At 48.8% G+C, this 14,872-nt stretch overlaps 1 protein-coding gene across 2 annotated transcripts in view; it reads left to right on the top strand.

The window, feature by feature from the left end:
• The window catches only part of PCDH19 (protocadherin 19), a 58,521-nt gene that overhangs the window by 29,468 nt on the left and 14,181 nt on the right, over positions 1–14,872 (top strand). The window contains exon 4 of one of the 2 annotated variants that reach the window (XM_009090573.4): positions 662–831. In XM_009090573.4, the coding sequence (XP_009088821.4) occupies positions 662–831 (170 nt within the window). Of the gene's footprint in view, positions 1–658; positions 832–14,872 lie in introns of both variants that reach the window. The other variant, XM_050974362.1, reaches the window with a different exon arrangement.

The following is a 14,872-nucleotide window of genomic DNA, read 5'->3' as shown; positions in this document are numbered from 1 at the left end:
CTCAGCCCTGGGGGAAATCTGGGAGCAGCTCAGTCCTTGATCCTTCCAGCAGTGGCTGTGCTTGCAGAGGCTGTCAAGGATGTTTGTGTATCAGATTTCCTTTCCTTTCCTGCATGAACTTGGACCCAGAATCACTGGTTTATTTTTAAAAATAAGAATGCATCATCATCATTAAAAGACATTCCTGTTTCCAGGAAGACTTTTGTTTTTAAGCTTGAAGTGATTAGGACTTGGCTCATAACCTAAAAAAAATGGGGTTTAGATCTTGTGTAACTTCAGTATGAGGTAGTGCAACTTGAGAGAGCCAAGTTGTAGAAACAGCTCATTTAATGTATATTTTTAAAACTTTATTTCAAATCCTGCTTCACTCTGAGCTTCTGGAAGACGCAGGGCAGCCTGAGGGTACCCACAGGCTGACACCAGGGCAGGAGCAGCCTGGGGGTGGTGCAGGCTGGACGCTGTGTTTTGGGGTGCAGAGGTGCCAGTCAGGGAGTGTCCCCCCAGTCCCTGCCCAGCTCTCCAAGCCTGGCAGTGTCACTGGGTGTCACTGGGTGCTGGGGGGGCAGGGACCTCCCGTCCCCGCAGGTCTCACTGCAGCACCACGGGCTGTCAGGGCCCGCCGTGTCCCACCCAGTAAGTGACAGCTGTGTTTCCCCAGCAGCTCCACGTTCAAGGACTTGGAGGGGAACAGTCTGAAGGACAGTGGCCACGAGGAGAGTGACCAGACGGACAGCGAGCACGACGTGCAGCGTGGCCTCTACTGCGACACAGCCGTCAACGATGTGCTGAACACCAGCGTGCCCTCCATGGGCTCCCAGGGCCCCGAGCAAGGTGAGCCCCTGCTGCGCCCTGGGGGTGCCCACTGCCCCCCACATGCCCCTCTGGTGCTGCCCTGGTGGGTGAGGATGCTTAGTGCTTGCTGGGGATAACGCTGTACGCTGTCTGAGTGCTGGGTAGATATAAATTAATCTGCATGCCACAACTGTCAGGTAAGCGAGCAGTTGGGCTTGTCCTCTGCTCACAGGCAGAAAACGCAAGGCCCTGAGATGTGCCTGACAGTGAGGGAGTGCTGGAGTTGGGATTAGGACAGGAATTAGGGCGCTGTGCCCAGAGCTGGTCCCTGCCCACCTCCCCTCCGGAGCACTGGTGGTGTGTGCCCTTCCCAGAGCTCCCATCCCAGCTCTCCCAAAGGTCAGCAGAGCATGTGGGCAATCGGTCAGGCATCCCACAAGGGATTTGCTCGGGCCAGTGGGCAAGGGTTTACATCTTCTCACCTGCATAGGTGGCAGCTTTCAGCTCTTCTCGTGCCCGTGTGCAGGGATGAAGTCCTGCTCTGAAATCAGACTGGTATTAGCTGGAGGAAGGAAGTCAGAGGAGTTCAGCTGAGCCCAAGTGTCGTTTGTACTTGGGCATGAATGTCGCTTTTAATGTCTGAGGGATGCAAACATCCAATGCAAACATCCTGTCTATTTCAATTAAGGATCCTGAGTGTGGTTTGGTGCTCGGGCGCAGGGTAGCCTCGGGGCACTTGGCTATATCTTGAGATAAGCTGGAGCTGAGGCTCAACTGGAAGCCCCACTGCTAAAAGACTTAAGGATATGAAAACAAAATGCTGTGATTATGAACTGGTCTTCAGCTGTTTAATTCAATTCATGGTAAACATCATTAAAAGCCTTTGTTTTGCTGTCATAAAAGAGTCAAACGGGGGAGAGAGAGTTCTTGCCATCTGCGCCACCGGGTGGGGGATTTTTCTGGGGAGAATCTGATGGCTGTATTAATTCTCGATAGAGTCTGTTAAATGGCCATAGTTAACCCTGTGAGACTCCACGAGGAGGGGAACACAGAGGTCACCTACACATGCCACGCTGCCAGCCGCTCTAATTGGAGAGGGATGGCATCCGCAGCGATAATGTATTTCCAGACAACCCTACTGTGGCCAAAGATGAAAAAAATTAAACATTTATATAACTGTACAGTGGCAGTTTAATTCTCTGTGGACCAGCACCGTGTCAGAGAATGCAGGCTGATAGCTATCATTTATTATTCTTCTATTACAAAGAAATGCTTTTTCATTTCGATCAGGAGAGGGTTTCCTAAGATGCATTTGTAGTAAGGGATGACTGTGGAAGCAAAAATGTTCATAATTGATTCCCATCCTGGTGAATAGTCTGAGCAACATCTGTTAATTTTTTGTCACATTTCTTCAGCAAAAAACCCAATCTCAATGGACTGCAGATAGGGTTTTACAGGGATTACATTTCTGATAAGTCTGCGTGCTGGCTCTGATAACAATGCAAATAAGTTAAAGAGGCTGAGTTGGAGGCAGAGCTCATCAGAGGAGTCAGATGGGAGTAAATATTGTTCAGTCCATTGTAGCACGGACTCCTCACTGCATGTAAAATAACACCCAAAAATCAGGTGTATTTCCAGAAGGTGACTTCTGAAGGTAGCCTGTCTGTGTCCCAGTCCTGCAATGGCCCAGGGGGTTGGTGCTCCTGGCTCTGATTTATTTTTGGGAGGAAAGCAGCATGGTAGAGCTGCACTGACATCCAGCTGCACCTGCCACAATCAGCTCTCTTGTCCTGCAGGCCCCACACTGTCTGGTGTGGAAGAGCTCGGGGTGACCCTGTGAGGTTATCAGGGTGCTGGTGGAACAGTGAGAGGAGCAGCACAGGCAGGGAAGTGAGTGGTTACTGTCACAGAAGCTGAAAAAAAGGTTAAAGAGAGTGTTGCCTGAGCTGATTTGTGAAACAGGAACTGCAGAAAATAATCAGGAAAATCAAGATGCTGAGATGATGGTGATAACAGCACTTCCCACATGATTAAAGAGATGGTTTTCACTTGGTAATTTTTACCTGATTTTGGGGCAGAGTGGCAGGGTGGGGAGAAAACACCAGAAATTCATTGACAAGGATGTGCAGGACTAGTTCATTGATGAGGATGTGTTGGCTGATACTGCTCCAAACACACAGTCCTTGTCTGGAGAGCAGCCTGGCAGCTCATGTACCCATGCTTTGCTTTACTTGCTATCCCTGCCCAAACTGCACCTCTTGTAATCCCAGAGAAATGGGGTGGGGCAGTGGTTGTTGGAGTTTGCTCCTTGGTGGAAATGCTCTGGCTGGGAGCCTGGCATGGCTCCCCTGTGGCCAGTCTCTGCTGGCCTTGGACCTCAGCTTGAGGCACCACAAGTTCTTCGTGAGTTCTGGCTGGTAGAGGATGATCCCTGTGTGCTGGCTCAGGGTGGTCAGTGTAGACCTGTCTGGCCAGCCTTTGCCTACTGAGATGCTGCATTTCCTGCAGAGGGAGGTAGGCTTGGATGGATCCAAGCTCCTTTGTCTTCTTAAACCAGTGGCACCTGTGGTCAGTACTTGGGCATGGGAGCTCTGGGAGCTGCTGGTGTTTCACTTTCCTGGTGCCACTCTTGGGTGGGAGTGACACCAGCTGCCAGTCCTGCTGGCAGGAGCCCTTTCTCCTCCTTTGGAAATGACCTAGATTTCCAGAAAAATGGCAAACCATAGCAGGGAGAGTGCTGAGCTTTAGTGGGTAGCAGCAGGTCATCAGAAATACTGCCTGGAGCTCAGCCACATTGGGTATTTTGGGAGCAGGACTTCTGCCCAGTCCCTCTTTACCTCAGGATCTTAATTATTGATTATAAATTCATCTGATGAAAAGATGGCTTTAATTGCTCTAATATGTACCCAATTTGGAGTTCATTATAGCCCAGGATTGTTTTCCTTCCCTTGCTAATTGGCACCAAATGGGATGCAGAGGAAGGCGGGCACTGGTGGTTCCACCTTCAGCGATTGCCTGGCTGCCTGTAATTGTTTGTTTATTTGTGGAGGTGCTAAGTGCTGCTGGAAGTTTATCCTAACGAGTCCTCAGCTGAACCTCCCTCCAGACAGATTTCTCTGAGAGAGGGGTGTTTTCAAGCAGCTGCTGGATCTCAGTGATGTTTTGGGATGGCTGAAGTCTGCTGGAGGATGGGACTGAATCCTGGGCTCCCTTTGTGCCTTGGCCTATTTCCCCGCAGGATGGGGTGGATTTTCTCTGTATGCTGCTGTACCCGAGGCTCCAAGTGCAGCTCTGGAGGAAGCCCTGGTGTCCAGGAGGAGCTGAGGTGTGGAGCTGGTTCAGGGAGCCAGCACACTGAGGACGGGCGTGGGGTGAGGCTCTGCTGGGAGCTCTGCCTGGCTCTGGACCTGACTCCTGTTCCTGCAGCACCATGAGGAGAGCTCAGCAGGAGATGTTTTCCAGCCCTGCAGACTGTGGTGGTGGTTCTCCCTGGAAATGGCAGCACGGACCAGATGTTCACAGGGTAATTGAAAATTCCATTTTATCAGAAAGCGTTTGCTGTCAAAAAGTTTTATCTTTACTTCAACAAAGAGGCTGATTAGATCCCTCAGGACATGAATTAGCATCTTTGAGGCTGGATACTCTGTTTTGTGATTCAGGTAGTTATTCCTCCCTTGGTTTTCCTCATACTGGTACTTTTTTCTTTAAATCCCTTTACCCTCTTCCAATCATAGTGTTTGTGCAGGTTTGGCTTGTTTTCTTTGTGTGGATGTGCACAAGCACCTAGATATGCTTAAATGTATTCTACTGCCTTTTTCACCTTGCCTTGAGCAAGAGCCACTCTGTACTCTCTAAGTCATGGGAGCTCTTGCCAGCATAGAAATCAGAAAGGAGTTATTTTCAATATAAGTTTTTAATGGCAGAAGCAACAGATTTCACACTTATCTTAACTCTCAGTGCTGGCCAGTATTTTAGCCATCAATTACAGAAAGAAAATCATTGGTCCAATGAAACAGTGATTCGCTGTTTAAGACAAAAATAGAAAATATGAAAATAATAAGCACACGCTAATCATAAAATGGCAGTGTTAGAAATAGTCACCACAGACATAAAATAGTGAAAGAGCTTTAAAATCAAAATGAGAGGGTTTTAAGCAATGTCAGTAATGGATCTCTACAGAGAATTGCTTCTAAAAGCATCACTTCCGCTTTTCTGGTGCCAGATCAGCAGTAAAGGTTCACGTGAAATGTCATCTGGAAAGACCTGATCCTGCATTCATTTCCACATCTGTGTAACTTTGCTCACAGGAGAGGTTTAATTGTGCCTGAGTCCCATAAACTCCAGCAAGATGTAGGTTCTTTGAATAGAAATAAGTTATATTTAAATAGTTATGTTAAGTCTTCTTTATACTACCTCACGGTATAGAAATAAGATTTGGATGAAAAGGAGAAATGGGCCTGTGATATTCACTGAAAGTTTTCCTGCTGGTTGCATCCCAGATTATTCAGATGTATCATCATTTAGGGGATCAGGTTTTATCTGGAATATTCCAATTGGTTCTTATGCTCATCTCCATAGCATCTGGGTGTATTTCAGTGTAAATTGAGAACATGACTAATGGCATTAACTGGAGGCAAACACAGGTATTAGAAACTGTTGATTTTTTGTAAGCTGATTTCCAGCAGTCGTTCTACCTGCAGCCCCCTTTCACTCTGATGAAAAGCCTTTCTGTAGAGCTGTGTGCACATAAAGACCTCAGTGACATATTCTAGGGCTTTGGAGGCTGCATTTCTCTGGAAGCTTCTACAAATTAATAAAAGTACCTAATTTCTTGTATTCACACATGCAGCACAAGACATAAAGTATGACATTCATGTGTGAGTGACAGCACATCCCTTAAGATGGATGAATGCTGTAAGCTTTCTTTACAGGGCAGTGTCAATTATTCCAGCTCCTCTGATTTCTGTATTATTGCACGGCTCTGGCAAAGCAGCCTCAGCGAGCTCAGTGGAGCTCCTGCAGTGGCCAGCCTGGAGGGAGCAATCAGCTTCTCACAGTACTTTGAAAGCCTCAGAAGGATTTTCCTGACGAGTGGGTAAGCTGGTCTTTGGGAAGAGGAGTTGATTGTCTTATGATTCCCACGCTTTTCAATGATTGCATGTTGAGGATCCGAGTTCAGCTATGTGTGGAGGTTACTGATGCTTTTGTCCATGCTCCCTCCATCCTCCCCGAGCTCCTGCTCACATTTCCTAACTGGGGTTGTAGAGGGCATAATGTCTTTTGTTGGACCACTGAATGTAACTCAGCTCCTTCTTCAGTGTGGCGTGGACAGGCAGAACTGGACAGAGGGAGAGGTGGCCCCACCTTCGAGCTCAGCTGCCTGCACCTCTGTGCTGCAGCAGAGCAGGGCAGGGGTCACTTCAGGAGGGTTAATCCTGCAGGGACTTGCTGGTTGGCACGGACAGATCCCTTGTGCTGCTCCCCCTTAGTGCTGCTCTCCCTGAGCACAGCTTGGAGAAGTCCTTGCTGGAAGGTTCTGGGGGGCAGGGGTGACACTGAAGTCATCTCCGTGGCAGTGCATGCAGCCAATCCCCCTTTGCAACAGCAGAGCTAAATAACAAACAGATGTGCAACCTCCTTTGTTTGCATAAGAAGCATTGTCCTATATCCCACATTCCTGGCACTCTTCCTTCAGTTTCCAGGTTCCTTCAAAGATAGTTCTTGTGGAGTCTTCATCAATGAAGTTAGTCCATTCAGGGTCACAGGAGTTATAACCTTTAGATCCTCTAGTTTTTTCTCCCTAAGCACAGAGAACACTCAGCAGATGTGAACATTTGGCAACTTGGAGAGGAAAATTAAAACTTGAATCCATGCCCTGTTGTGTAGGTTTGCAATGGATGAATGATCAGCCCAGAAATTTGGAGAGTTTCTACTGTTTTATTGTACTTTTTAATGAGATTTTGTCAAATTCAGTCATTGCTTACCCATATTTTTACTGGGTGACTGGAGAGCAATTTATAGGAGATATGAAGAAGAGGTATTTCAGATTAGAGAATTTCAGCTTCTCTTTCTGCTTGGTTTTGTTAACTGTTCCTAAACTCCAGCCCAAGGCTTCAGCTGAAGATAGGGTGGTTCTAACCCTGGCTCTTCCAAAGCCTCCTTTTCCAGAACCACTACCCAGTACTTGGTTTTTAAGATATTGGAAGAAAAACAAACAGTTTGGGCAAGCTTGCAGCTTCCTTTTGCCATACAAACAAGTCAGAAAAAGGCTCCCGTGGCCTCTTTTGCCCCTCTGCCAGTAACTTCTGAGGAAGCCTTTAACACTTTCCTTCTCCCAGCAGTGAAGCCTGGCAAAGTGGTCAAGGTAATGGTCATCAGATTTACCAGTAGGGAAGGTATATGAATAAAACCAAACCTTCTGCTAACACAGCAAGCCAGCACTTCCCAATCTCCTCCTGTAATCAATCTACATCGTTAATGACTCTGAAAACAGACTGAACTGCTGGGGCTGGCACTGGGAAACTTGCATTACAAACTAACCATCTCTTATTAACCTTTCGGTGTTTCCTTCACAACACTAATTAGAGCCAAATAAAACCAATGTTTGTGAAACTCTTAAGTTAAAATATAATTTTCAGAGAAAATATGGTAAACTCCAGAGCTCCTGTTTGCTTGGCCTTTCTTTTTAATTATGATAGGGGATGGCTGTTACTTGTTTTACAGAGGCTTACATGATTAATGCTGCAATGTTACTGTAATTAAAACAGCAAAAAAAGAGAGATATGATTGGGGCCTGTATAATTTACAGACATCTCGGCATTCTGGTGGCAGAGCTGCTCTAAGTGTTGCAAAGACGAATCATAAAAATTTATTCTAATTAAAATTGCCAGATTGACTAAACAACAGGTGACTTATATAACTTGAGCGACTCGCACTTGGGGTGAGAAATCATCTGAAATCAGTGAATTATACAAAGCTGCCTATTATTCTGCTAAATGGGAAAGTGTGTGCTTACCATGGCAACCCGCATCAATTTTGCAGCCTCTGGAAAATACAGGGCCCTTTATTAAAGGAATAATCAGCACCAGCAGCGTGGTGACCCCGGGCTCTGCAGGGGCAGGGATGTGGCCTGGGGGCTTCGGGGCAGCCCCCTGGGCAAGGTGGGGCCAGCAGGTGAAGCCCTACCCTGCTACTTGGGGGGTTCAGGTGTGAGCCAGCCTCTCCAGAGGGGTGCCACAGGTTGGGTGCCTGTTGTTTTTCCCTCTGAAGCGTGGTGCAGTTACATTTATGTGTGTGATAATGATAAATCGTTTGGACCTCTGCTAATTAGGCTGCACGCTGCAGGGAGCTGTAGGGCAGGGGCTGTGTCTCCCCTGGGTGCAGGGGAAGGAGCCCACCCATCTCCAAAACGTGGAGAAATGGGTGAGTGTCTGAGCTGCTCCAGTTCTGCAGATATCTGCTGAAGGGAGACACACCACTGGGTTTGTGTGTAGGTTGTTTTACTAAATGATCTATGTAATAATATATAAGTCAAAACTCTGTAATAATTGGCACCAAACAGCAAAGAGAACCCGCAGCTTTTATCTGTCTTGAGGGAAGTGCTGCCACTCAAAACTCGGGAGTGCTATATTTTATTTCTCATACAGCATATATGAATGTAGGACTAGATAGTTTTAAATGGGTCACAGAATTATTAAGAAGTTTGGCAGCCTTTTCTCCTGGTGCACGCAGGTACATGGGGAGTGGGTGGGTGGAGAGCAGGAGCGTGGGCTGTGCCAGGCTCTGGCTGGGTGTGTGTTGCCTTTGCACAGTCATTTCCCCTTCCCTCCTGCATTTAACCCCTGTGTCTGTTTGGAAAATAAGTTCTTTATAGCAAGTATTATTATAGATGTGTGTTAGTCACGATGTGTATAATCACAGCACACATAAGGTGGCCCTGTTTTTGCTGAGTATCTGTAATGGCAGTGATCAGTTTCCCCACTCTCCGCATTAGCTCCCTTGGTGTTTTTATTTTTCAGCAGAAACCCTTTCTTGTTCCATTTTCCTTATTGTATTTCACCCTTTTCCAAGTGTGAAGAACAACTTGTTTTGTAACTGGCTGCACTGGCTGCCAGCACGTTGTGTTTCATTAACAACATCCACAGCTGGCTGGGGTGCTGGCACGTGGCAGCAGGTGACAGCAGGTCACTGCTGTGTCCCCTCACCTCTGGGCAGTGACAGCCACACCTGGGGCAGGACACTGGGGCTGGGTCAAGATGGGTCAGGCTCGAGGTGTGGGTGTCACAAGCAGGGGAACATCTGGGTGTGTGGAATGACTGGCTGTAGTGAAACCAGAGCTTTATCCCAAAGAAATCCTGGCTAAGCGTCAATCCCTGCAGGAAAAAAGAGTTTAAATTGAACCACAGGGGAAAAAAAAGAGAAAAAAAGATGAAAAGCCCCCTCTCTGAATTGAAGCAATAGGAAATGAAAACTGCTGAGATACACTGTCATGTGGGTAGTGGTGCTACCAACCTTGTGCTGCAGTAATTACCTCTGTGCATGCAATTTGTGCTCGGCTACGACTGATTTCCCACATCATCCGGTGCCCAGGCTATATTCAATCAGTCCCAGCTGGAGAAAACTCTCTTGGATCATTTGGTGAGATTTCACCACAGATGCTACCTTTCATGCCAGGGAAGGGCTGCAGAGCCACCCTGGCACATGGCTGGGGGTGTGGGGACAGTCACAGCAGGGTCCCTCCAGCCAGGGACATGGGGTGCCACGTGCTGTGGGGTGCTGAGGACCTGCAGCTGCTGGGGGTGAAAGGCCAGGAGCTTCTGGCACTTCCTGGGGAGAAGTCTTGGCTCTGCTGGGTGTGTGCTGGAGGGAGAGCAGGTTTTGTGGTTGTTCCTGCGCTGTTTCATGTGAGAAATGAAAGAGTGAAGAGTGTCGGTTGGAAGTTTTCGTGAGAAGCCGAGGGAGGTGGGTGTCCTCATCTCTTGCAAACCAAAATAGGTCGAGCACTTGATTTCCTCTGACTGCTTTGGAAGTGTCAGCTTCAGTAAGGAGCTGAGGCAGAGCAGGAGCTGGTGCGAGGTGAGCGCGCGGCGCTGCCTCGCCTGCTCGGGCACGTTCTGCCAGCTCCTGCAGGAGCCAAAGGGCTCCGAGCCATTTGCCCCGAGACAGGAACTTTCTCAACTCATCTACCTGGGATCCTGGATTAGGTACAGTTTGGTGAGAAGTTATAAAGGGGCAGCTCTTGTGTGGGAAGAGGAATTTGGCTGGAAACTTGAAGTTAAAACTGTGCACAGTAGTAATTCAGGAACTGTCAGAGAAGGGGTTTTTTTTGGGAGCAGTAGCTGCATTATTGGAGGGTGTAAATACCTTTGAGGAGGTCAGGCTTACTCACGTGTGTCCTGGAAGGTTTATATGTGTATATTGGACTTTGATTTGTTTTTTACTCTGTGTTTACCAGTCCATCATCATCATCATCATCATCACACAGTGGTTTGGGTTGGAAGGGACCGTAGGGATTATCTGCTTCCAACCCCCTACAGTGGGCAGGGACACCTTCCACTATCCCGTGTTCCTCAGAGCCCCATCCAGACTGCCTTGGACACTTCCAGGAGTGAGGCACCCTCAGCTTCTCTGGGCAAGCTGTGCCAAGGTCTCACCACCCTCACAGTACAGAATTCATTCCTAATGTCTTATCTAACCTGTGGGTCTAAAGCTATTCCCCCTTGCCCTGTCACTACATGCCCTTGTCAAAAGTCCCTTCCAGCTCTCCTGCAGCCCCTGTATTTGTTATCTGTGCCACTGCAGCTCTGCAGCCTGTTTCAGCTGTGTGAGCAGGATGTCCTGCTGTGTGTCCTGTGGCAGGCTCCCACCCCTGCAGCCCAGCAATGCTGAGTGCCTGGCAGCACTCGCAGGGTGACTGCCGTGTCCTGCATCTGTTCTGACAGGCTCTGCTTTTGCAGCCACTCCCTGGCTAGTGTGGGTCCCTGGGATGCATTGATTCACAGACCTTTCTGTGCAGTGCAGCCTGGCTCCATGACAGGCCACGAGGCACATGATCACTCAGCAGCCTAAATTATTCAGACAAATTGAATGTGTTTGGCTTGTTCCAAACTTTTGTTTCCTTTCTGTGCTGTCAGGAGCACAGGTAGCCCTGGTGCTTGTATTGCAGCTCATTCAAGTGCCAAGGAGACACAGACAGCTCAAGTATAACTTATGTTTTACCTCGTTTGTCTCTTGCTTCCACCTTGTTGGGCTCTTTCTGGGCGCTTCTGTGCCTCATAGCAATGTTTGTCTTGCACCTCCTGATTGCTCCTCTCTGGTATGCTGCTGGGTTCTGGGAATTCTCTGCATCATGTGGTGGAAAAGCCTCTGTAAAATCCAAAAAAAATTCTGTGTCTGTTCCGCCCTTCAACGGAAGTATATTCACTCATGCAAAAATTTTGACCCATTAGTCATCACTGTAGGATCCAGAAACCTCATCTTAATGAAGACAAGTAATTAAAATTAACAATTCTACCTGCAATTCCCTCATTGCCTGACCTCTCCTTTGTCAGTCTTCCTCCATTGTTACTAGGTGGATATGTTGAATTAATTCACTGTAAAAATCCACACAAGCCCTTCTGTGAGCAGCCTTGCCTGGCAAGGACCACCGAGCTATGGCCAGCAGATGGAGAGGAGATGCTTTGTCAGTGCAGACATGTCCCCTGGCTTACTGGACACTGTTCAGGACCTTCTGGGATAGATGAACAAATTGGCTTTCACCCTCCAAACACGTGTCTGGAGATTTAGGAGCTCACTCAAAGCCTTTTGAATCCACCAGGATTCTTTCAGCTGAGACCACTGGGCTTGAAATAGGACCCGAGGGAGATGGCATCCTCAGGGACGTGCTCTGAACCTTGCTGGAGACATTGGTCATCTAAGCCTGTGTTCAGAACCAGACTGAGGGAAGAGGAGATCTCTGCTGCTGATCTCCCCAGTTCAGTGAGCAAGACAGAGCCTTGGGAGATGGAGATTTGCCTTGGAAAATTCCAGCTGCAAATGAGATGCATGATTTTAGGAATTAGAATAATTACCCCCTGGAACAGGTTCCCAAGGGATGTGATATATTCTGTATCACTTAGAGTCTTTAAATCACATTTGCATGTTTTTCGGAAAAGCGTGCCTAGTCACTCGGAGTGAAGGGCTGTGCTTGAGCAGCACAGTGACAGGCTGAGCCTCCCCTGCTTTCAGGGCAGGAGTCACCCTGCTCCTGCTGAGCTCTGCAGATCCCTGCAGCAGTGGGGTTTGGCACATCTTGGAGAAGAGCTCACCACTGTCCCTTGGCCGGTGCTGGCGGCTGTGCAGGAATGTGCAGAACTGAGCAAGGAATGCTGGGGATGATTCAGAAGCCAATTCCCCCAGCCAGAATCTGCCTTCTCTTTCCAAACACACGCAGTCCCTTCCTCTGAATCAGATGTCCCCAGGCGCTGAGCAATCCTGCCTGTATCAGTGTTTCCAGGACCTTCCCTCCCACCACCCCCTGAGTGATGAGAATATTTCTGTAGATCTCATTTCCTGGCCTTTCCCTTTCATCTCTCAAAACAGCAAGTAAATGAACAGCCCTTTAGTTTTTAGTTACTGCTCTGCACCCAGTGAGCTATCAGAGGCTGTTGACAATGACTTTTCTCTTTTCCCTGCTCCTGCCTGCAGGATTTGAGGAGATAATTCATTTGGTCCTGGTGCTTTGTCAACTTTCAGCACTTGTAATTGCCTAATGATCAGTGCTGATGCTGTTGTTAAGCCTGTTAAAACTTTGTCCTGCTGAACAGCCAGACTGTGCCTGTCTCATCATGTTGTGCCTGCTGTGCTGACTGGGGCTGCCTTTGATGCTCCCACCCTGGCCCCGTCTTTGGTTGCTGCTTCCACCCACCTCAGGTGCTGCTGAGGGGATGGATGGATGCAGCAGGGTGCTGCCCACGCTGAGGAGCTGCACCTGGAGTTACAAATAGCTGAAGAGTAATCCCACAGAGAGCCAGATGCTCTCCAGGATGAATCCCCTCTTGGCCCCAAGGAGCCTGGAGCTGGTTGGTGATGGTGGGCTGGTGTCTGTGCCCTGGTGGGGTGGGTGAGAGCAGCTCTCTGGAGCAGGCTGTCGCTGGTAGAGCACTGCTGTTTAGCAACATGCTGCTATTTCTGCTTTTCCATCTCTCTTGTGCCTTTTCCACCATCATTATAGTGTTTTTAGGACTCTAATTGGTCACATTTCATGCTACCACCTCTTTTGCTGCTCATTTGAGGTGCCCAACTGGCTGGTGCCATCTCTGGAAGCCCCTGTCGCTCATCCTCGCCTCTTCCAAGGCTGGTTTTTAATGGCACACACTGAACATTAGTGCAATACCATCCCTTTTCCAAGAGCAGTCTCCATCCACTCTTCTCTCGTCCCCCAGTGCCTCATCCAATTTAATTAATTATACTTAGTATATTACGCATCCTGTCAAAGTTTTTCCTTTCCGAGGTTTAATGGTTTTTTAATTCTAATGCATGCTGCATGTGGAAGTGTTTCAGCGATGAGGTGAGCGTGCGGTGGCAGGGAGGCAGCATTACAGCATGTGCTGCAGACAGCCAGGGTGGGTCCCTGTGGAGAGGCTCCAGCAGAACTGCTGCAGGACTGAGCTGCTTGCCTTCCCTCTGCTGGTGCTCAGGGGGACACTCAGGCTGGGGCTGGTGCAGGGGGGCACGTTTGGGGTGCCCACTCGCCCTTGGTGCATCTCTGTGGCACAGGAGCTGGCCAGTGGCTCAGCCCCAGCGTCCTCTCTGTGGCTGCAGCCTGTGCTGAACTCAGGGTGATGAACCTGACTCTTCTCCCTGTGCTAACTGTCTGAAAGCACCAACTCCATCAGTCATTGCAGCCCTGCCTGATCCCTTTGCAGAAGGGCAGTGCTGAGGATGTGGGGGGGACTGGGCTAATCAGGGAACGCCAGCTGGGGCTGGTACCTATCGCTCTTGATTTCCCAGTGACGCTTAAAAGGCTTGGTCAGGAAAGTGGTTCAGCAGGAATGACTTTGTGGGGTCTAACACTGACTAGCTTTGGGTATTTCCAGATAAAACCTGCTCAGACTAAGAGGGTTGTGGGTTGGTGGTTGTTTTTTTCCTGCCTGTCGGTGTTGCAAAGTGCTTAGGTTTTGAAAATCCAGCTGGGCTCTGTCTGTCTGTCACACCATCACTGAGAGTAACGATGCTGTGGTGCAGTTTAGCTGACAGCCATGTGAACTGGGGCCAGGAGCCAACACAATCCAGCCTGACCTCGGGACAGTGCCTCAGGAAACCAGGAATCCTCAGAGGCTGGGCTGGCAGAAGCTGGGGCAGAGCTGGAGCAGCCCATCCTGGGGAGCAAGGGCATTCCACCTCTGCATTGGAGCCACAGCAAGCGCTGTGTGGGATGATCCCAGTGTGGTGTGCAGCCCCCAGGTGGGACTCAGAATCACTGCCCAGGTGCCCCTGGGTTGGCAGCAGCTTGTCTGGGAGGGCTGGAGCTGTGGAGCTGAGGGCTTTCCTTGCAGTGCTTGTGCAAGTCATGGAAATACAGTTATTTTCCATTCCTGTTGTTCAGCAGTCTCCCTGTGGCTCTGCAGTTGACAACTCCAGACACACTCCAGGGCTTGTTCTCCATCTCACCCCCGTGGTTGTGGGGCCAACAGAACAGGATGGGGTGGGACAGGATGAGACCCCAGCTGGATTGCTGGAATTGAGCTTGTCAGTGACTCACAGGTAAAGACATTTCCCCACGCTTATAATGAGGTTTTAGATTTAACTGTTGACCTTATAGTAGTTTTACATGCATGTTTATCTGCCCTTTGAATTAATGAAGGTAAACTTAATTGCCACAACAAAGCTTCATCTAATTAAATGGATCAGATTCTCAGACTTTGGCAATTCTGTCATGTCTTCTGTTGGCCCTGGGGCAGTGTAACCCACAGCTGGCATTTCCCTGGCATTGCTGTTGTCCCTCGTTGGTGTGGAGCTGGAGCCTGCTTTGAGTCCTCTCTGTAGCTCCATGGCCATGCAGAGAGAACAGGAGGGTCCCTGTGAGTCAAGTGCTGGGTCA

The sequence above is a fragment of the Serinus canaria genome, chromosome 4A (genome assembly GCF_022539315.1).
Source record: "Serinus canaria isolate serCan28SL12 chromosome 4A, serCan2020, whole genome shotgun sequence".
In the NCBI taxonomy this organism is placed as follows: domain Eukaryota; kingdom Metazoa; phylum Chordata; class Aves; order Passeriformes; family Fringillidae; genus Serinus; species Serinus canaria.
This window is presented reverse-complemented; position numbering and strand designations above follow the sequence as displayed.